The following is a 22,277-nucleotide window of genomic DNA, read 5'->3' as shown; positions in this document are numbered from 1 at the left end:
AGACTTTCACAAGGAGTGGACTGAGGCTGGAGTCAGTGCATCAACAGCCACCACACACAGACGGATCCTGGATATGGGCTTCAAATATTGTATTCCTCTTGTCGAGCCGCTCCTGAACAACAAACGTCAGAAGCGTCTTACCTGGGCTAAAGAAAAACAGACCTGGTCTGTTGCTCAGTGGTCCAAAGTCCTCTTTTCTGATGAGAGCAACTTTTGCATCTCATTTGGAAACCAAGGACCCAGAGTATGGAGGAAGAATGGAGAGGCACATTCTGCAAGATGCTTGAAGTCCAGTATGAAGTTTCCACAATCTGTGTTGATTTGGTCCACTGTGCTTCATTAAGTCCAGGGTCAACGCAGCCATCTACCGGGAGATTTTGGAGCACTTCATGCTTCCTTCTGCAGATGAGCTTTATGGGGATGCTGGCTTCATTTTCCAGCAGGACTTGGCACCTGCACCACAATGCCAAAAGCACCAAAACCTGGTTCAATGACCGTGGGATTACTGTGCTTGATTGGACAGAAAGCTTGCCTGACCTGAACCCCACAGAGAATCTATGGAGCATTGCCAAGAGAAAGATGAGACATGAGACCGAACAATGCAGAAGAGCTGAAGGCCGCTATTGAAGCATCCTGGTCTTCCATAACACCTCAGCAGTGCCACAGGCTGATAACTTCCATGCCACGACGCACTGAGGCAGTAATTGCTGCAAAGGGGGAGCAAACCAAGTACTGAGTACATATGCATGCTTATACTTTTCAGAGGTCCGATATTCTATGTACAATCCTTGTTTTATTGATTGCATGTAATTTTCTGAGATTGTGGATTTGGGATTTTCATGAGCTGTAAGCCATAATCATCACAATTATGACAAATCACAGCTTGAACTATCTTGCTTTGCATGTAATGAGTCTGTCTCATATATTAGTTTCACCTTTTAAGTTGCTTAACTGAAATAAATGAACGTTTGCATGATATTCTAATTTTTCGAGTTTCACCTGTATCATCTAATCTGGTTTTCCTGCCTTGATGGGGTAATGTACAACCCCAATGCCAGAAAAGTTAGGACGCTGTTTAAAACATAAAAACAAAATGCAATGATTTGCAGGTCTCATAAACCCACATTTTAATCACAATACACAATAAACCCACATTTTAATCACAATACACAATAAACCCACATTTTATTCACAATATACAGTAGAAAACATATCATTGTAAGAAATGTAATTTTGAAATTGATGGCAGCAACACGTCTCAAGATTTGGGATAAGGCAACAAAAAAGATGGCAGTGTACAGTGCTGTGAGTGTTTGCCCCCTTCCTGATTATTTTTTGTTTTTGTTTTTTTACCCTTAGGTTTGACTCACAAGTTATTCAGATCAGCAAATGTTAATATTACACAAAGATAATCTGTGTAAATAAGTGAAATCTTCTTCATTTCAAAACGGCACTTTGTATGAGGAGAAAAAAGCAGTCCAAATTACTTTCACATAGGGCCAGGCAGGTTTGGACAGCTTTTTTCCCTTAATAAATGAAATCTATAATGTAATAAATTATTTGGATCAAACTAATTTTAGGTGTGACAAATATGCAAAAAAAATTTAGGAAGGGGGCAAATACTTTTTCACAGTGTTGTAAGTGGTACTGACAAGGAAGAACACTTTGCAACTAATTAGGTTAGTTGGCAACAGGTTAGTAACATGATTGGGTATTAAAAAAACATCTCAGATAATCCAGTGTCTTGGAAGTAAAGATGAACAGAGGTTTCACCAATCTGCAATTTTATGTTGAGGAACATTATTCAGAAATTAACTTTTAGATGCAGCTTTTCAAAGGCCTTAAATCTATCATCTACAGTACATAATATCAGAAGATTCAGAGAATCTGAAGAAATCTCTACACAAGAGAGAAGGCCGAAAAGCAGTGCTGAGTGCCCAAAGATCAGACTTCCAATATTTACATTAAAAACAAGCATGGTTCTTTTTCTTTAAACTGAGAAAATATACCATTTGATGTTTTCTATTTCCAATTGTGAATAAAATATGGGTTTGAGACTTGCAAATCATTGCATTTGTTTTTTTGATTTTTTTTTTTTTTTTTTTTTGTATCTAGATTTTACCCAGTGTCTGGGGGTTATGTAGTGCTTTGTACCAAGTTGCTAATGGTTTTCTAACCATAGTTATGAAGCCCAACCTGCCACAGCCAATCTGTAGTAAATGTTCACAGTCGAGACCAGCTGCACTTATGAATTGGCTGTTTTCTCTCAAAGTTGTCAGACAAGCAACAGCAAGAGGAATAAAGTGTCTGAAATGTCTTGCCCTCAGAACTATGGTTAGATGGGTATTGGCAGCATGGGACCAATATACTACATGTACTTTACCCCATAGTGAATAGAACTGTAACAAAAATGATGATTTTCTTTAACAGGTATTTTCTGTACATGCTTAAAATATTGTCTGAACAGTGAAAGCTAATGCAACCACCATATCTAAAGACTGAATGCTGCAGTAGTTTGCATTTTTGTTCATGGGTTCAGATCTACAGTGGGGAAAATAATTATTTGATCCCCTGCAGATTTTGTAAGTTTGCCCACTTACAAAGCAATGAAGGCTCTAATTTTTATCAGGTGTTTTTTAAATGATGGAGACAGAATCTCAACCAAAAATCCAGAAAAACACAATGCAAATGTTATAAATTGCAGTTCATTGAGTAAAATAAGTATTTGATCTCCTACCAACCAACAATTCTGGCTCCCATTGACTGGTTATGTGCTCATGTGGTACACAGATTAGTCCTGTCAATTTAAGAGGGTCTTCCTAACGACAACTTTTGTGTATAAAAGACACCTGTCTAGAGAATCTTTCATCAATTCAAACCTTACCACAATGGGCAAGACCAAAAAAGCTGTCAAAGAACATCAGGGAAAAGATTGTAGACCTGCACAAGGCTGGAATGGGCTACAAGACCATCAGCAAGGAGGTTGGTGAGAAGGCAACAACTGTTTGGAGCTGTTATTCGCAAATGGAAGAAATACAAAATAATCATCAATTGCCCTCGGTCAGCTCCATGCAAGATTTTGCCTCGTGGAGTAGGGATGATCATGTGAAAAGTGAGGGATCAGCCCAGAACTAAACAGGAGGAACTTGTAAATGATCTCAAGGCAGTTGGGATCACAGTCCCCAAACAATCCATTGGTAACACAATATTGCATCATGGCTTGAAATCCTGTAGTGCCCAGAAGGTCCCCTTCAAGAAAGCACATGTACAGGCTGAAGTTTGCCAGCGAACATCCGAAGGATTGAGAGAGTGCTTTGGTCAGCTGAGTCTAAAATTGAGTTCTTTGGATTTAACTTGCCTTGCCGTATTTGGAGGAAGAAAAACGCTGACTGTGACGCTAAGAACACCATCTCTACAGTCAAGCACGGAGGTGGAAAGCTTATGCTTTGGGGCTGTTTCTCTGCTAAAGGTACAGGCCAACTTTGCCGCATGGAGGGGCCAATGGACTGGGCCATGTATTGTAAAATCTTGGATGGAAACCTTCTTCCCCCAGGCAGAACACTGAAGAGGAGTTGTGGATGGGTCTTCCAGTATGACAATGACCCAAGACGACAATGGAGTGGCTCAGGAAGAAGTGCATTAAGTTCATGGAGTGGCCTAGCCAGTCTCCAGACCTTACTAGAAAATTTATAGAGGTAGCTGAAACTTCGCCAAGCGACAGCCAAGAAACCTTAAGGATTTAGAGAATTTCTGCAAAGAATGGACCAAAATCCCTCCTGAGATGTGTGCAAACCTGATAACCAACTAAAAGGAACAACTTTCCTCCGTACTTGGTGGAGAAACCTTTGATCCCCAAGCAAAAATGCGCTTAGCTACAAATACTTATTTTACTCACTGAACTGCAGCTCAATTTATAACCTTTGTATCATGTGTTTTTCTGGCTTTTCGGCTGATATTCTGTCTCCATTTAAAATATAACTATGATAAAATTATAGATCCTTCATCTTTGTAAGTGGGCAAACTTACAAAATATGCAGAGGATCACATAATTTTCCCCACTGTACTTCAGTTTTGCATGTTAGACATTCAGTCCTAAATTTAACACATCTCACCTGGTTCCCCATGGCTCCTTCTTTTTTTTTTTTTTTTTTTTTTTTCTTTTTTTTTTTTTTTCTTTCTTTCTCCTCATTAGAGTTAGAAGACGCAATCACGAAACTGCCTCAAGCCAAAACCAAAGATACCCAGACAGACCGCAAAGAAAAATTGAGGACAAGGAAATGCAGGGAAGTGGTGTGAGCATGGATGGAAGAGAACTTCATGCAACTCCAAGAAAAGCCCAGCAAGGAACTTGGGGCAACAATGAGCTCTGCAAAGATAGAACACCTAGATCTGGCTCTGAAAAGTGGAGAAGACCAGAAGACAGAGAGCTTAGGGAAAAACGCTGTTTCATTTGTGGACGGGAGGGTCATATTAAGAAAGAATGCCCTCAGTATAAAGGGGCGGCAGGTGAGTGACAGTGTGGTAAATATATAACTGAACTCTTTGCCTTTACCACCCCACCTTACAAAATGGCACAGCTGATTTCACCACTTTTAGTTACACAGAAGTACTTTTGTGACATTCATCTGCACTACTGAAAACCGTGTTTTACAATGCAATTAGTGAGCTATAGAAATAAGGAACTGTTATGCTTAAAGAACATCCTTTTTACTTCTTGTTTGCTTGTCAAAAGTGGACTTGTCCCTTGCCATTCATTGACTTTAAAGTATTCAGGGCAATATTTTTTTCATTCTTGAAGCTTAAAATGGGCATACTAATGCATTTGGAGCTTTCATAGTAATCTGTCTCTGACCTGACTTTGCATCTATGCTGGTAGCCAGATATGACTAACTGTACATCCACTACCTACAGTCTTGATTTTGCTAAGATCAAGGGAAATGGTAAAAAGAACCAGAAGTATGTACTAATATATTCATGAACTTTAATCTACAAATATCTGTAGTCCTCAATTGTGAGAGGTGACTTAAGTATTTATCTTTTATCAGCAGACCATTTAAGGCCCAAGTTTCACTAACAGTCCTGTCACTGGCAGTTACTCCCCAGTATCAGGATTGTTAAAAGCACAGAAAACCCTTTCCTGCTTATACTTGTTGCTTCTTTGGTTCTGAAAAATATTCTACAAGGCTTCAGTAAAACGGTGATGCCATAGGATCAAGCGAATGCTCTATTTAGCAATCCTGTTGCTGTTGAGTTTCAGCTTGTGACAGATTTGCAAATGTGATAAGGGTTTCCATGCATGTATCAATACAATGTGATAAGGGTTTCCATGCATGTATCAATACAAGCAAGTAGTGCAGCAGATGTAAGCAAAGATCATATCACGTAGGGGTTCTACTATATTACAATGTTTTTCTGACTTTGTGTAATTGTTTTTAAATACAGGGAGCCCCAAGTCTGAGATCTTGTATGGATCGCCATCTGCAGCCAGTCCTCAGAAACCACACACCCGATTTATCCCAGTAAGTGGGAAATCAACTGAATTACAGTTGGTAAACTCTCCTTGCCCAGCCCTGGCATCCCTTTTGATAGGGTCTGTATCCACGGGGGGCGGGAAGGATCAGTGTTCGTGCGACTACTGTGATTGTCTGTCTTGCCAGCTACTGATCATTGGTGGGAATCCAGATCTGCCTTTACAGCTTGGTCTTTGTGCTGTAAGCTTGCTCTCTACACAGAAACATCAGCTGTGCAGTGATGCAAGTGTGCAGCGTGTGAATGTAAAGCCCACCCTTTTGCTGCTGCACATACTATATTTGTTACAGGTTAAACATGTACATCTTCTCTTAAAAATAAAGTTAAAAGCAAGATTGTTTGCTTATATTAGAACTCGAGCCAAAACAATCTTTCATCAATGTATTGAAACCTAAAAAGAAATATAATCCTTTACCAGGTTTTTCTTGCTTGTGTTGGGAAGATTACCTTTCGCTTTCTGCTTTGGTGACTAGTGCCTTGCTTGGTGACTTGAACAGAGATCAAATCTGCCTAATGGGTTCAGAGACCTCCATAACCTGACAGAGGCTTAAACCTCAACTTTCCTAAAAAGATACATTTCTGGCTGGAGTTGTATTTAAATGTGATAAATTGGTAGCTTCTTGCTACTCAAATCTGTATGTGCAGCAACAAGAGTGCAGGCTTTGGAGCGGTAGTAAAGTGTGGCAAAAAAAGACACGCGTTTAGGAGAGAGTTTCCTTGTACATACAGGTTAGCTTTAATTATAATCTTACCTGTAGGTAGAAGTCAGCCAGCAAGTGGTGTTTACTACCGCTTTAACTCCCATACGCCACACATGCATCCATGCCAGACAGTGGTTTCTGTGCCAAGAGCAGATGTTTGTTTTTATTCATTATGTATATGTTACAGCAAAATGTATTTCTTGCATTTCAGGTAGTACCATCACAAGATGATAGGAAAAAACAAATGTCCTTCAGTCCTCAGTCAGGTGAGTTGAAACTGGTTATCCAAAGAGCTCACAGTGCTTTAGCTGCAGATTAAAAATTGCAAAATTTATTTTTTTTAGTTGAGTAATTTTCAGAAGCTTACAGCCGCAGTGTTATTTTCAATACTATACTATATTTTCAATAATATATAGTGTTGTGTGAAACTATTCCTCTTGTCTCTGACTTGGATATAATAAAACCACTGATGCCAGGTGTTCTTTAAATTGAATCTCATCAGTTCTTGTATACAGTAGTATTTTGGGCAGAAGGGGGAAGTAAGGGGCAAAAGGACAATTGCATTGTCTGTCTAGTGTGTCGGGCTCGATTGTTATAAGAAAATCAGTAAATCTAGTATCTGTATAAGACTATTTTTGTTGTAGATATTTTATTAAAGGAAAAGTTAAACATTTTAAAGTTGTAGGTTTCATCCCTAAAGTATAGATATGTATAGTTACGTGTGTGTTCTCTCGCAACCCCAGCAGAAAACTTATTGCTAGTGGGAATGTGCAAGCAAATACTACTGTGCTTTGTGTGAGTGCAGCAGTCTGACAGCCATCCGCCCTGTCATCCTTAGTTTTGTGATTGCAATCAGCAGGGTGTGTTCTCTGCCAGAGTTGTAGTGATGGCAGGCCAGGTGGTGTCAAACTGTTGTGTAGAGACTGCTGTTGCCACATAGGCCAGTGTGTGCCCTTTAGTGTGCATGCACTGCCAGCAGTGAAAGGGTGGTTGTGTTTTTTTTGTTTTTTTTTTTTTTAACTATGCTTGAGGAAAAACCTAAAAATGGGCTTTAAAACAAAGCATCACTAACTTCATAATGGCAACTAGTAGTCAACCGATCATAAGGTGTTTGATCAAGACCATTATCCCTCTTGTTTGTGTATGGCTTCCATCCATATTTCCTCCACCACCATCATTGCCATAAAACAACATATAGACAAATTACTTTTTTTATTTTATTTTATTTTTTTTCCCCCTAGGCAGCCTTTCCAGTAAATACATGTCTCAGGGAAAAGCCTCTCAGAAGAGGACACAACAGGAATCATAAAGGTGATGGCACACAGCCACAGATGGGGATTTAAGCCGTCCAGATGTATGCCTTTTTACTCGAAATGAAGTTTACATCAAGATCAACTCTAGTCATGAAACAGCAGCTATGAAATAACATTGGATGCAAAAATGGTTACTTTATTTTAACCTCAGTATGTTAAATAGCATTGTGTTTTAATTCTCTTATCAAGGGCACCTTTTTTCTTAATTTATTTTTAATATTTTAACTGACTGCCACAATTGGGACAGTTATACTATTCTGTATAGAAACATGGTGCCCCTTTTTGCCCATGCCATTTTAATTGCAGTGCAGCTCTACATATCTTATATATGGCTTACCAATTGACTGAGATTCCTCATTTTCTTTACAGAAAAGAAATATTTTTGAAAATTGAATTCTATTTATTGTGTCAGGAATCGTTGTGTAAAACTGTTTAAAACATTTTGTGAACGGCTGCTGTATTTACAAACATGATTTTATTATAATTACTGTGGATAGTGTTTTTTTTTTTTTTATGTAAATACCTCATTGCATGTAATGTTTGCATTCTGCTTAATCTTTCATCTGTTTTCATAGGTTTTCTCATCAGTCATGCAAAACCTCTCAATATTTTTAAAGCAGATTCTCTCATTTTGCTTTTGGGAATATGCTAAAAAATCTTTAAATCTAAAAAAAATTCAGGGTGTGTTTGTTTTTAGTTTTATTACTTTAAGTCCTTTTTTATTCTGCTGTAAGGTTTCAGATTTCTGTACACTCATCCCATAGACTGGAACTTATTGCACGTTATATAGCTCCAAGTACGTAGAGTTATAAAGTAATTTTGAATGGAAAAGGCAGCATAGCTATGATGCTATATGTATTTCAATTGAAATCACAAGACCTATACACATTCATGCCTTTTTAGCACATGATGTAACCACAGATGTGTGCAGATCTGTTTTTGTGGTATCCTGTGTTTTGGAGTGTCATAACAAAGTGTACATCATGGTTTTTCGGAGTTGAGCTCCAGCTTTTAGTGAAGTTGGGAGTTCATTTGGACTAAGCTGGTCCAAGCGAACTATTTACTTCACTAAGACTCTTGGTACTGCATGTAGTTTTAGTTACACACAGTATACATGGCGGTGTTTGGCAGTGAAGGGGGACATTAGTCACCCACTGGGAACAAAATTTAAGTATGAGTGCTTTTCAGCCATTCACAGGGAGTTTTTATATTCACTTCATCTGATGGGGTGAGTGGATGACATCATGATCTAAGACTTTGTCAATCAGAGGAAGCTTTGTGTGCATTCAAAATATGCAAAGCTCCCTGTGAGTGGCTGAGCAGTGCTCACTCAAAATCAATTATTTTTCAGATGTGGGACAGGAAGTTTCCATCTCACTGCTGGAACATAGCTCTATATACTGTAGGTAGCTGAGGCTACATACAGTGCTGAGAACCACTGCATCTCTTGTACATTGTTTGGATCAAGCTTGTCCAAAAAAAAAAAATCACTATTTAAACTTCACTAAAAGCTAGAGATAATCTTTAAGACTGGAGAAACCTGTCTTGTGGTGTGACTGATGCATTATTTGTATTGTAAAGACTCTACATCCTGTACAGTGCTAATCATGTCTTCATATTAGTGTATATAGCCTTACAGTATGTAATCTAGAGAATGGAAGCGCTAAGATTAACTTGGTGAGCCTGTCATGGAGAGAAGAAAAGGTATAAAAAAAAAAACAACAGTTCTAATCCTTATCAGTCCTACCACCATTGCAGCAGAGCAATCGCACTTTTACAACCATGGTTGGGTACCCTTAGCATTTGACAATGGATGTAAGGCCCTTTGCAGGGAGACACTAGTGATCAATAGGCAGAAACAGGCATTATGTATATCTTGACATGTTGGTTTCTGTGAGATCCTAGAGGCAGCTGTAATGATTCAAGAAATCAAATATCTGCTTTAATGAAGGTGATCTGTATTAGAACTGTTCCCCACTATTATATATTCCCCCCCCCCCCCCCATCACATGGTTTCTATAAAGAGTCTGGGAAATTAAAAGGTTCCATCTTGGACCAAAAGTAGCATCACTGGGCCTTTCATACACCACTGAATATTAAAGTGTAAAAATTAGCAAACAAAACCTAATGACAGGTTTTGTCAAATGCAGTGAGTTTTTTGGGTTTGCCTCTTTTGAGTCTTTGTATGAACTAGGCTGTAGACCTGTGGTCATACTAAAGTGTCTAATCACAGACTGTCTGACAAAATTGTATACTTTCAGTACATGCAAGCACTTAACTGCTATGCAGTTACATAGAATGAGACCAGTTTTCTTGCAAACTATACGAAGTCACTTAATGTTGCTGTTTTCATAGCACTTTTTTTTTTTAACAGTTGAGTTGTGTAAAACAGCTTACAGTTAGAAATAAAGACACCGGTTTTGAAGAATATTTTGTGTGCCCTACAAAAGGCTATAATGAAATCCAAAGCAAAATTTGCTTTGGATACCTGCATACAGAGATGTATATCATGTTTACAGAATGATTTGGTCAGTTTTGTAAGGAGATTCTTTGAACCTGTCTCCTTGACCCCTGGATGCAACACATTTTGTTCAGTAGGGCGGTGAATAAACCTTCCCAAACTATTTTAGGATAGATTAAAAATGTTATGTTTTTTCAGTTTAATTACAGTTCCTACAAATGCTAGGTATATAGTTCCTACAGCCTCTCTTCCCACAGAAAGTGTATCAAACTGTATTCACCAGTGGCCTTAAAAGAGAATAATGACACCTGGAATTTATTTTGGAGCTAAGCCACAATTTTACAATGGTTTCTGTTTTAGTCATTAGTTTTAAGCCTTGTAAATCAATTTTTGCAATATATTTGTGCAGTATGTCATTACATAGACTGGAAAGCAATTTGAAATGTGTCTGGGTATCAAAACAAAAAGAAAACAATTAAAATCTGTGCTTCCTTGTACACATCTTCAATTTTGTATTTTCCTTCTGGTGTTTTCATATTTTGCATATCCTCATATACATTACACTTTTTGTATTGTCCTTCTGAAAGATTCTTAATTTTATAATAATTTGCCATTAACATAAAAGGTTCTCATTTGCAACCTTCAGAGGCTACTATTGCTGATATATTCTAACAAAGTTAGTTGCCTGGCTTTCAGGCTCATGCTGTATCTTTGGTACTTTTGTGTCTTTACCTGGAACAATCCAAACACCTAAACTAAAACTTTTGCTGCCCTGTTGCAGGTTTCTTTTTTTTTTTTTTGATCTGAACTCCAAAATGGGCAAGGTGTAGGGTGGATGGCATGTGGTTAAAGTGTTTTGCTTTGTAAAGATTAAGCTCACCGTGTGTAACATGTTCCTACAGTTACCACTATCCCCCCCCCCCCCCCCCCCATCCTTGTGACAGTGGACTAGGAATCTTCTCCCCCTGTGTCTGCTGCCACAATGAAAAGAAAAAAAAAAATATATGTGGCTGTGTGGGGCTCTGCCCGTGTCACTTATTTATGGTATTCTGTGAATCGGAAACTTTGGCTGTTGTAGTTCTCAATGAGCTACCACTGTGCTGTTGAGTGATGTGGTAGTTAATTCAGGCTTTCTATCAGTGTGTAACTGCCTACTTCTATGAGCAGACAGCTTACACAATCTTCTTGTTCAAACGTTTTATTGGTGTTTGCATATTGTATGTATGCCATGCAACTTTAATGTACATTCACAGTAGAAAAGAATTAAGACATGTGTAAACAGAGGAGAACTGCAATGAGTGGGAGTAATGCAAAATAAAGGGAGCAGGGTATTGTTAATTGGAAACAAATGGGTGATACTCTTTGGTCATATGGACAGGTTCCTTGGAAGGCAAAGCAAACAAAAAAAATTTGTATAGCGTGAACGGTTGGAGTAAGAGAAAAGAAGGGGGGGTGGTTGGACAGAGCGTGTGACTACTAGAATAGTGAGCGGGACTTGGGACCGGACCAAGGCTCAGGACTACCATCAGGTGCGGAGAATTAATAAGGGAGGGGCAATGATTTGTCAAAGTTTGGGGGAAGGAAGTGTTCCAGCCAGGGGGACCACACTGACAAAAATTTAGGGACAGTGTCTGTAATGGCAGCTTCCACTTTAGCATGTATCATTGCCTGGGCTGGTGTTTTCCAAGATTTAGCTATAATTTGTTTGGCAGCTGAAAATGATCTGTAAGAGAAGTTTGAATTGAGACATGGATAACGGGGGGGTAGCAAATTTAGTAAGGCAATGTCTGGGGTAGGCAACTGGTTGTACAAAAAGAGTAGACCGCATGTGGAAGATTCCGACCCAGAAAACTTGAACTGCTGGGCATCACACAACCCCGAAAACAGTCTGGAGAGTAACCCAGAGTATATTTAGCAATCCTTGCCAGGACTAGGTACCATAGAGTCAAGACCGTGTAGTTAGTCTCGACCTCTACCACGTTCTGTGAGGAGGATTTGGTTGCCGACCAAACGCAGTCCCAATCGTCAGAGCTCAGCTTGGATCCTAGGTCCCTCTCCCACTTAGCGACATATGGAGGACCAGGGGAAGACTCAGCATTCAATAATAGGGCGTAAAGAGCGGAGGTGAGAACCTGCCTGTGTAGGTCTTTCTTGCACGTGCGTTCAAAGAAGGTCATGGAGCGGATGGAGTACAAAGTAGTTGATAGGGGGGTATAGAAGTGCTTCAGTTGAAGGTATCTAAAGATTTCTGACACTGGTAGAGAATGCGATTCTCGAAGGGAGGGGAAGGATTTGATACTAGTGTTGGTCAGAAAGTGATGGGCTTGAAGAAGGTTCTCTGAGGACCAATGCGCGAAAGAACGTGGAGAAGACCAGACTGGAGGGAAGGCTGGGTTTCGAAGGTGGGAGAGAAGAGGGTTATGCGTTGATTGGAGGGGATATCGGGATTTTATTCTATCCCAAAGGGAAATAAAGTTGGAAGTAACCGGATTCCAAATTGTTTGATGGTTGAAGCCATAGTAGGTTGGCTAGTGAGAGAGGATCGCTAGCAACTGATTCAAGAACAACCCATTGCAGGATCTCATGGGTCGCATGGTATTTCGAAAGTTGTGCAAGATGTTATTTGATAATATTTAGCAAAGTCTGGGAGACTCAGACCTCCCATTAATTTAGACTTGTGAATGGTAGAACGGGATACTCCAGGGCGAATAGGACCCCAACTGTATGTTTATGTGCGCCGTTGCAGAATGCAGAGAAAATGTGCCGGGACAGGGATGGAAAGAACTCAATAGGTATAGTATCTGAGGCAAGATGGACATTTCAATTACTGTGATTCTTCCCATCCATGCCAGTGGCAGTGAAAACCAGTTATGCATGAGACCAGTACGATGAGTGAGCATTGGTAAGTAGTTGGCAGAGTATAAGTCCGATAAGGCAGCTGTCAGCTTAATGCCTAGATATGGGATAGACTGGTGGGACCATGAAAATGGGAGAACCTGTTGCAAATGCAAGATCTCCTGAGGGGAGAGGGAGATATTCAATACCATATATTTTTGGGGTTAACTTGAAGGCTGGAGATGTGGCCAAAGTCTTGTAGAAGCCAGAGTAGGGTAGAGGCTAGTTCAGTGGTGAGGTCCAAAAGAGGAGTACGTCATCCTCGAAACGGCAAAGTTTATTGAGACCCACCGACTTTGAGGCCGCGCATGTCAGGATCCGCTCTAATCAAAAAGGCTAGAGGTTCAATTGCTAGAGCGAAGAGTATTGGTGAAAGTGGGCATTCTGGGCGAGTACCTCAAGCTATTGAGAAAGGGGCCGATTTATGGCCCAGATAACGGACACTAGCTGAGGAGTTACAGTATAGAGATGAAATCCAGGTTAAGATGTGAGTTCCAAAGCCCCAGCGTTATAGAATAAAATTGAGGTAAGACTATGAGACTCGGTCAAAGGCTTTTCTTAATGTCCAGTGCAGGAAACAAGTGGGGATATTGTGGGTACGAGCAATGTGCGAAAGGAGGTGCCGCACGTTGTCACCAGCTTGCCATGAAGGGATAAAACCTACTTGGTCATTATGTATTAGAGAGCCTATAATTGGATTCAAATGGTTAGAGAGGATTTTCATAAGAAGCTTGATATCGATGTTGAGTAGGGAGATAGGTCTATAATTAGACCAGGCAGAGTCGTCGGAATTCGGTTTCGAGAGCATAGTTATCGTAGCCGTTACTGTTTCGGGCTTAAAAGATTGGCCTGTCAGGATGGCGTTGAAGGTCAGCACGGGGGAAATGAGATAAGCATATTTCTTATAGTAGGAGGCGGAAAAAACGTCTGGGCCAGGGCTTTTGCGTGGCTTTAGATCTTTAATTGTGGACAAAGTTTCGGTTGGTGTGATCAGCTTCTCAAGGACTTCTAGATGATGAGCGGACAAAGTCGGGAAAGAAAGGTGAGTGAAGAGGTTCTCTGTGCGGGACTGGTCGAAGGGCTCCATCTGAAAATATATATAAGCTAAGTGCTTACGGAAGATTTGTAATATTCGCGTAGGATTTCTAATGTAGCTACCTTGGGATATTTTTAGACTAATTGGTTTGGCGATGCGGTCTAGTCTACGGAGTGAAAGGGCTAGGAATGTATCTGGTTTGTTTGCTTTGGTGTAGTATTTGTGTCGAGATCTATGAAAGGATAGCTCAGCTTGGTCCCTCAAAAAGAGGTCAAGTTCCAAGCAGGACTGTTCTAGGGCTTTGCGGTTACAAGGAGAGGGAGTGGTCTGAAACGCTTGATAAGACAGATTATAGGCCGCCTCAAGCCGAAGACATGTTTTTCGCATTTCTCTGTTGAGGAAGGATGATTTCCTAATACAGACCCCTCTAAGGACTGGCTTATATGCTTCCCATAACAGGAGAGGAGAGATATCTGTGGTGGAGTTCGTCGCCTGGTATTCTTAACCATTTCAAGTCCAGACACTCTTACCCCCTTCCTGTCCAGGCCAATTTTCAGCTTTCAGTGCTATCACACTTTTAATGACAATTGTGTGGTCATGCAACACTGTACCCATATGAATTTTTTAGCATTTTTTTGAGACCGATAAAGCTTTATTTTGGTGGTATTTATTCGCCACTGGGATTTTTATTTTTTTTGCTATGTAAATTAAAAAGTCCAAAAAATTTGAAAAGTGTTTTTCATATAAAATTTTGCAAATTTCATAATAAATCTTGGCCAAAATTTATTCCGTTATATTTTTAGTAAAAAAAAAAAAACCCAAATTAGTTTATAACCAAAAATTATAATTTTTAAACTTTTTTTTAGATTATTTTTTTTTTTTTACATACTGTCACCCTAGCAGTACAGTGTCACCATGGTGACACTGTACTACTTGTGGGGGGTGATGAAGATTTTTTTTTTCTTTTTACACTGATTGCTTTTACACCCATAAAGGATGTAAAAGCAATCATTTCTCCTCCTCTCTAGCTGCATTCTTGCAGCCATTGATAACTACTGAGTGAGCTGTGATTGGTCACAGCTTGTTACATGGTACAAGGCTGTTGTGAATAGCCTTGTACCATGTGATCTCTGTGATCATTCACAGATTTCACACATAGTATTGGCCAATCAGTGATCACATGATCGGGACCTCGCCCAGAGGTCCCATCCGACGATCGGTGTTCCACTGTGTCCTGAGGATACAGTGGGCAGTGGATCGCGGTGCTGCGCACAAGTAGGGTGCGGGAAGGCCGTTTGTAAATGGTCACCCAATCCTGCACTGCCACCGTCTGGCCGTTTATATACAATGGCTAGTTGGGAGGTGGTTAAAGGGCAATCTCTAGATCTGGGCTATGTGATGGGTAGGATAATAAATTATTGAGTAACCAAGAATTGTCGGTAGTAGAGGGAGACAGGGAGGAGATAGTCGTGAAAATAGCGCTGTGGTCTGACCATGGTATGGGGAGGATGTCTGAAGCAAGAAGTCGGGATGAGAAGCTGACGGTCCTGAGAATATGGTCAATGTGTGAGAACGTTTTGTGTGGATGGGAGTAGTAGGTAAACACTGGGTGAAGTTCTCTCCATGAATGTATTAAGGAATGGTGATTTAGAAGTTGTTGGAAAGAAAGGGTGGAGGCTGGTGGGGGGGGGATTTGTCAAGAAAGGGGTATAGCGCGTGGTTAAAGTCTTCGCAAATAAGCAAGGTGCCGCGTTTCTGATACTCAACAAGAGTCAGCAAGTTGGAGAGGAACGGAAGAGGACCTTGGTTAGGAGCATGGTAAGAGACTATGGTGCCTGAAGAGTCTAGGAGAAATCCCGACAGGATGAGGTAGCGTCCTTCTGAATCTCCAATCTCAGTATGAAGCGTGTAGGGGACTGTGCAATGGAAGGTGATAGGAACTCCTTTATATTTGTTTTTTGTGGAAGCGGTGTAGAGGGGGCCAAAAAATGTAGGTGTGGAAGTGGGGGTAAGATGCGTTTCTTGTAGGCAGACAACATGCACCTTTTGAGACGCAATGAGCGTAAGGACTTGTTGCGCTTTTGGGGGTCATTGAGGCCTTGGACGTTCAGGGTGAGGATGTTCAGGGGTCCCATGGAGGGAACATGTGAACTGCAAGTATGTGATGAGTTCATGGTTGAGCACATAAGACTGTCCCAAGGGAAGGGGGGGGGGGGGGGTAGAGGGAGAAAGAAAAATGAGGGTGGGAGGGGAGTCACATGGAGGTAGGAGAGTAGTGGGGGAAGCAGAAAACAGCAGAGGAAGAGAACAGCAAGAGTCTTTGGTCTGGCCCCCGGGACAGGAGAGTGACAAACAGTCCGGGAGGTCAGAAGCAGCCAAGCAATACAAGAAACCTGTACTGCATGGACTAGTGGTGGGTGCGCAGTGGCAGACATAGGGGAGAAGACAGCCAAAGTGTAAATACAAACATGCAGATGCCAGTGCAAGCAACAGGCGCCTGAGGCTCCCTGGATTGCGGGGGAGTCCAAGACCCAGGCAACACCAGATAGTAAGTTCACCAGAAAAAGAGGGGTACAGAGCTTATATGGTACTGCGGATGTAGCCTAGCCCAGGACTGCCAGGCATTTTGGAGGAGCTCTAACCAGGCGAACAAGGCTGAATAACCTAGGGGAAGAAGACACAGCAACAGTAAACAAAATACATGATAATGAAATTAGCGAAATGTCAGGAGACGATGAAACTTGTGCGACAACAGATGCACATAAACAAAACTCAAGGTTTGGGAAAGGCCCAGTTTCGGGCAGGTGGACGGCAGGACCAGGAGGCCATCAGGATAGCAAGATCCATAGTGGGTTCTCAGGATGGGGAAGAGCCGGAGAACCAGGGAAGGTGTCCGTGAAGGCCATACTGCAGGAGTCCGGCTGTGGTGAGTGGCCAGCTGGGGAACCAGGGTCAACAAGGAAGTCCTCTGGGAGTGTCCTCGATGGGAATAGGGATCAGTGATAACATGCAGTGATAGTATGTCCAGGTAGCAGAGTGGCAGTGACAGGCATGGCCCACTGAGGTAGGGGTACAGGATATGTGTGAGAGCTTCAGTCCATAGAATCTTGGGGCTGGAGATGAGTATCGTCTGCGTTTGTGGGCGTTGAGCTGACCTGAGGTGGATGTTGAGGGATGATTTTTCTGGGGGGAGCAGGATGCAGACCTGTGGGATCCATCTGGAAAGGCCATAGGGGGATGGAGTTGGAGGTGGTGTAGTGTGTTGAGCAGCTCCTCTGGAGTCCTACAGATGTAGTCACAGGACTGGTAGGAAAAGCAAACTGCAAAAGGAAAGTTCCAGTGATAGGCTATGCCCTGTTGCTGAATGAACTGCAAACGAGGCTTCATCACCCTGCGTTTGGTGATTGTGGCAGGGCACAGGTCTTGGAATAGCTGGTAGGTATTACCCTGGAAGGTTAGGGTCCCTGCGTTGTGAGCCACCTGGAGTAGTTGTTCCTTAGTGCGAAAATAATGGAATTTGGCGATATTGCGCGGTGGGCCATCCGGTCAATGTGGAGCCAAGGCGCAGTGTACTCCGTCCACTCCAAGGCATTCAATCCTTATAGCAGGTGCTAATTCTTGGAAGAGGGCCGTGACCATGGAGACATCAGTTATGGTTTCTGGGAGGCCGCGGATATGGATGTTTGAGCGGAGGGCTCTATTTTCAAAGTCTTCCAGTCAGGATTGAAACGTCAGGTTTTTGTTGCGTAGAGTGTCAAGTTCATCCGAATAAGTATGAATGGCAGCGTCTAGATTGTTGACCCTGTGTTCTAGCTCAGAGGTGCGTACTCCTATGTTGCGGATTTCTTTAAATCGTTTGCCCATTATGTGGTCAGAGGGCTTTGTGTAGCCTTTTCTCAAATTGTTTGAGAAGGTCAGGGTGAGCAGGGTCAGAGATAGGGGTGGAGAGAGGTGTCCCCAGGTCATTGTCTGACTCACCATCAGATGTACAGCGAGAGGGAGCATCTGCAGGGCTGCATAGGAGAGTGTGTGTGGCTGAGGCTGTGCTGTGGAACCAGTGGCCATCTTGGATGAGGCCTGTGCCAGGGCTTCTTTGATAGGTTTCACCTGGGGCTAATGCTTGGCAGCTCTCCGGACCATCGCTGCACCCAGTTTATGACTATAGCCTGTTCCCTGTCAAACATCCCCCACTATTCATGTGATCCTTATCAGCTTCTATTTGGGGTGGAGTTGAATTTAGATCAGCTCATGGGGGGAGATCACTGATGGGGGGCACAGTCTCTGATGGGGGTGCTGCTTCTGATTGAGTGCTGCTTTGAAGGAGTGCAATGCAGTTAAACACAGCAGTTGAACTAAAGCAGGAGAACTTAAGCAGCAGGAAGACACAACAACAGCAAGAAACGCTACAGCACGCTGGACAGACTGCAAGCAAACACCCTGGGAAACATCTCTTACATACCTGAGTTCCACTCTGTGTACCTTTATATAATACGCCCCCTCTTCTCCTCTTCATATTACTATGCTCTGTTCCCAAATCTCATTTCTTTACCCCTCTGCTCCACCCCAAAACTTGTACATCTCCCCCTCATTGCTATCATCTCAGTATTCTATTGCTATCATCACCTCCCCAAAATGCCTCTTCCACTCCTTCTCATTTTCCTCTCCTCCATTCCCAAAATCCATTCACTATATCCCTCTGCTCCTCCCAAACATTTGTATATTGTGTCCTCACTGCTTCCTTCACCCCTCTACGGCACCCACCACCTCCTATTACTCCACTCTCCCACTGACCCGAACACCTCCACTAGTAGTTTCTCACGCTCCTGCACATCTCGCTCCCATGCCACCTTTCTCACCCTTCTCCTCCTAACCGCGGGGGACATCTCCCCGAATCCTGGCCCTCCACCACCTCCCTCACCCGCACAACACCCTCCCGCCTCCACTTTCCGCCGCAACCCCCGCAACTTAGTATCTGTTCCCCTGCTCCCTAAAATCTCCCCCCCGTTTTCATGTGCACTCCTGAAAGCCCGATCGGTGTGCAACAAGCTTACCGCCATCCACGACCTGTTTGTTTCCTGCTCTCTCAACCTCCTAGCGATTACAGAAACCTGGATCCAGCCCACTGACTCTACCTCCCCTGCTGCCCTCTCCTACGGAGGTCTCACCTGGACCCACTCACCCAGGCCTAACGGTCGTAAAGATGGTGGGGTTGGTCTGCTCCTGTCACCGCAGAGCACCTTCGGAGTCCTCCCAAACCCCCCCTCCCTATCTTCCTCCTTCGAGGCCCACTGCGTCTGACTATTCTCCCCAACCCCCCTGAAGATTGCTGTAATATACCGGCCTCCTGGATCCATACCCCGCTTCCTGGATGACTTTTCCTCCTGGCTACCCTTCTTCCTCTCCTCTGAGCTACCCACCATCATCCTTGGGGGATTTCAACATCCCTGTCAGCCTCGACAACCAGGACACATCCCATCTCCTCCACTTAACCTCCTCCTTTGCACTTGCACAGTGCATACAATCCACCACCCACTCCAACGGTAATATTCTTGATCTTGTCTTCTCCAACCGCTGCGCTCCCCATAACCTAACACCCCCTTCCCTCTCTCTGACCACAACCTGATTACCTTCTCTATCTCCTCGTCCTCCAATGCCTGCCCCTCCAAATGTCACACTACTACAAGCCGTAACCTCCGCAACCTTAACCCTGCCCCCCTCCACTCTGCAGCTGATCAACTCCATGACAGCATCCTCCCCCTGTCCTGCCCCGACTTGGCTATGACTGCCTACAACAACGCGCTGTCAACAGCCCTTGACTCACTAGCGCCTTTAACCACACGCAACATCAGACCCCGACCGCTCCAGCCCTGGCAGACTGATCACTCCAAAACCCTCAAACGACACAGTCGTGCCCTGGAGCGACTATGGTGCAAAACAAAATCCCAACAAGCCTTCACCCGCTACAAATCTGCCTTCCACACCTACACCTCCTCCCTCCACGCAGCCAAACAAGCCTACTTCCTGACCCTCATCAAGACCCTCTCCTCCAATCCTCGCTGACTCTTCTCCACCTTCAACTCTCTACTCTCTCCACCCCCACCTCCACCCAGCACCTCACTCACCGCCCTTGAGATTGCCAATCGCTTCAAAAACAAGATTGACACAATTCGCAAAGACATTGCCACAACTCACATGCCCTCTCAACCCGTCCCCTCTCACACAGCTACCCCCTCATCCCCCCTCCCCCTCGACATAACCCGCAGGGACTTCGTCGCTGCTCAAACTCCCTCCAACCCCGTTCCCCCTCACTCAGCTACCCCCTCATCACCCCTCTCCCACGGCCCCACCACTGCTCTGACCTCCACTTCCACCCCACCCTACATTCCTCATACTGAAGCTCCCCCAACACTCCGCACCTTTGACCTTACTACCATCGAGGAAGTCTCCAAGATCCTCTCTGATGCCCGCCTCACCACCTGCCCCCTCGAACCTATCCCCTCACAACTCCTACGACCTCCCTCCCCCTCCATCCTACGCTCCCTCACCCACATCTTCAATCTCTCCCTCTCCTCAGGCACTTTCCCCTCCCCTCTGAAACATGCACACATCACCCCCATACTTAAAAAGCCCTCCCTGGACCCCAATGACCCGAACAACCTCAGACCCATCTCCCTGCTCCCATTTACATCTAAACTCCTCGAGCGCATCGTCTACACCCGCCTATGCTCTCACCTCAACGACAACCACCTCCTCGATCCCCTACAGTCTGGCTTCCGTCCCCTACACTCCACCGAAACCACCTTTCTCTAACTGTCAGGGATGCGGGTGTGACCAGAGATATGTGTACTGACACAGGGAAACGCAGGCTTCAGATATGGTGTAAATAAGACAATTTATTAAGACTAACAATACAAATATAAACGCAGTGCACCAAACCCCAAGCTAACACAAATGCATACAACAAGGTGAAACAAACCCAAACCTAAACTGATATAGATACACAGGTACATACACATATAGAGCACAACGTAGTCAGGCAGGCCGGGTCAATAAGTATCAGGCAGGTTGGTACAGGAGGAGCAGGCGGAGAGAATGGTCAGGGTCACAAGCCAGGGATCAAGCAGGAGAAGTCAGCAGAGGTCAGGATCAGGCAGGGCCGGCAACATGTCAGGCAGAAACAGGAACAGGAATGCAGGTTACAAGGTACAGGGGCCCATGGAAAAACACACACCAAGGCACAGACTGCAGGTCTGGCCATCCCTCAAATACACCTGCAATCAGCCCCAGGTGATGGCTAATTGCCGAAGTGAACCTCTGGTTGTTGAGAGCACCCGCTGGCCAGCCCTGGTACTGCAGCCCACAAGGCAGGTGAGTCCCACCACTATTGGCAAGTCCATTCCTGACACAAACTCTCCAACGACCTTCTAACCGCCAAAGCTAATGGCCACTATTCAGTGCTCCTACTCCTTGACCTCTCTGTGGCCTTCGACACAGTCGACAACCCCCTCCTCCTCAAAAAACTACACTCCTTCGGCCTCAGAGATTCTGCTCTCTCCTGGCTCTCATCCTACCTGTCACAACGCTCCTTCAGCGTTACCTATAATGCTACCACCTCCCCCTCACTCCCCCTCTCTGTTGGGGTCCCTCAAGGCTCTGTCCTTGGGCCCCTTCTCTTCTCCATCTACACCTCCTCCCTTGGCCAACTCATACACTCTCACAGCTTCAACTACCACCTCTATGCCGACGACACACAAATCTATCTCTTAACCCCCAACCTCACCCCCTCAGTCTCTGCCCGAATCACACACCTACTGAGCGACATATCAGACTGGATGTCGCTCCACTTCCTTAAACTGAACCTCTCCAAAACAGAGTTTCTTGTCTTCCCCCCAGCCCGGACACCACCCCCCATTGACTTCTCCATCACATCCAACAACGCCACCATCAAACCCGCCCTGCAGGCCAGAGTACTTGGTGTCATTCTGGACTCCAACCTATCCTTCCAGCCCCAAGTCCAATCTTTAACAAACTCGTGCAGACTCCACCTCCGCAACATCGCCAAAATACGCGCGTTCCGAACTCCAGAAAACACTAAACAGCTCATCCACTTCCTCATCATATCACGACTCCACTACTGCAACTCCCTCCTCACCTCCTCACTGGCCTGCCTCGCCGCTGGCTATCCCCGCTTCAGTCGATCCTGAATACGGCTGCCAGACTCATTCACCTTTACAACCGCTCCGTTTCCGCCACCCCCCTCTGCCAATCCCTCCACTGGCTTCCGATTGCGCAACGGATCAAATTCAAAATCCTAACACTGACGTACAAAGCTGTCCACCATA

General features: G+C 43.8%; 1 protein-coding gene across 2 annotated transcripts in view; it reads left to right on the top strand.

Annotated features, from left to right (window-relative positions):
• TUT7 (terminal uridylyl transferase 7) overlaps window positions 1–10,501 on the top strand; it is a 71,129-nt gene extending 60,628 nt beyond the window's left edge. For both annotated transcript variants that reach the window (XM_089662122.1, XM_089662121.1), the window contains exons 26-29: window positions 4,193–4,506; window positions 5,443–5,519; window positions 6,442–6,496; window positions 7,472–10,501. In XM_089662122.1, the coding sequence (XP_089518248.1) occupies window positions 4,193–4,506; window positions 5,443–5,519; window positions 6,442–6,496; window positions 7,472–7,539 (514 nt within the window). In that variant the 3' untranslated portion in view covers window positions 7,540–10,501. The remainder of the gene's footprint in view (window positions 1–4,192; window positions 4,507–5,442; window positions 5,520–6,441; window positions 6,497–7,471) is intronic.
• The last annotated feature ends 11,776 nt before the right edge of the window (window positions 10,502–22,277 follow it).

Source organism: Staurois parvus, unplaced genomic scaffold, assembly GCF_062004578.1.
Source record: "Staurois parvus isolate SC_StPar_1 unplaced genomic scaffold, SC_StPar_1.0 ptg001432l, whole genome shotgun sequence".
NCBI lineage: Eukaryota > Metazoa > Chordata > Amphibia > Anura > Ranidae > Staurois > Staurois parvus.
The sequence above is the reverse complement of the archived record's forward strand: the minus strand, read 5'-3'. Positions and strand labels throughout refer to the sequence as shown.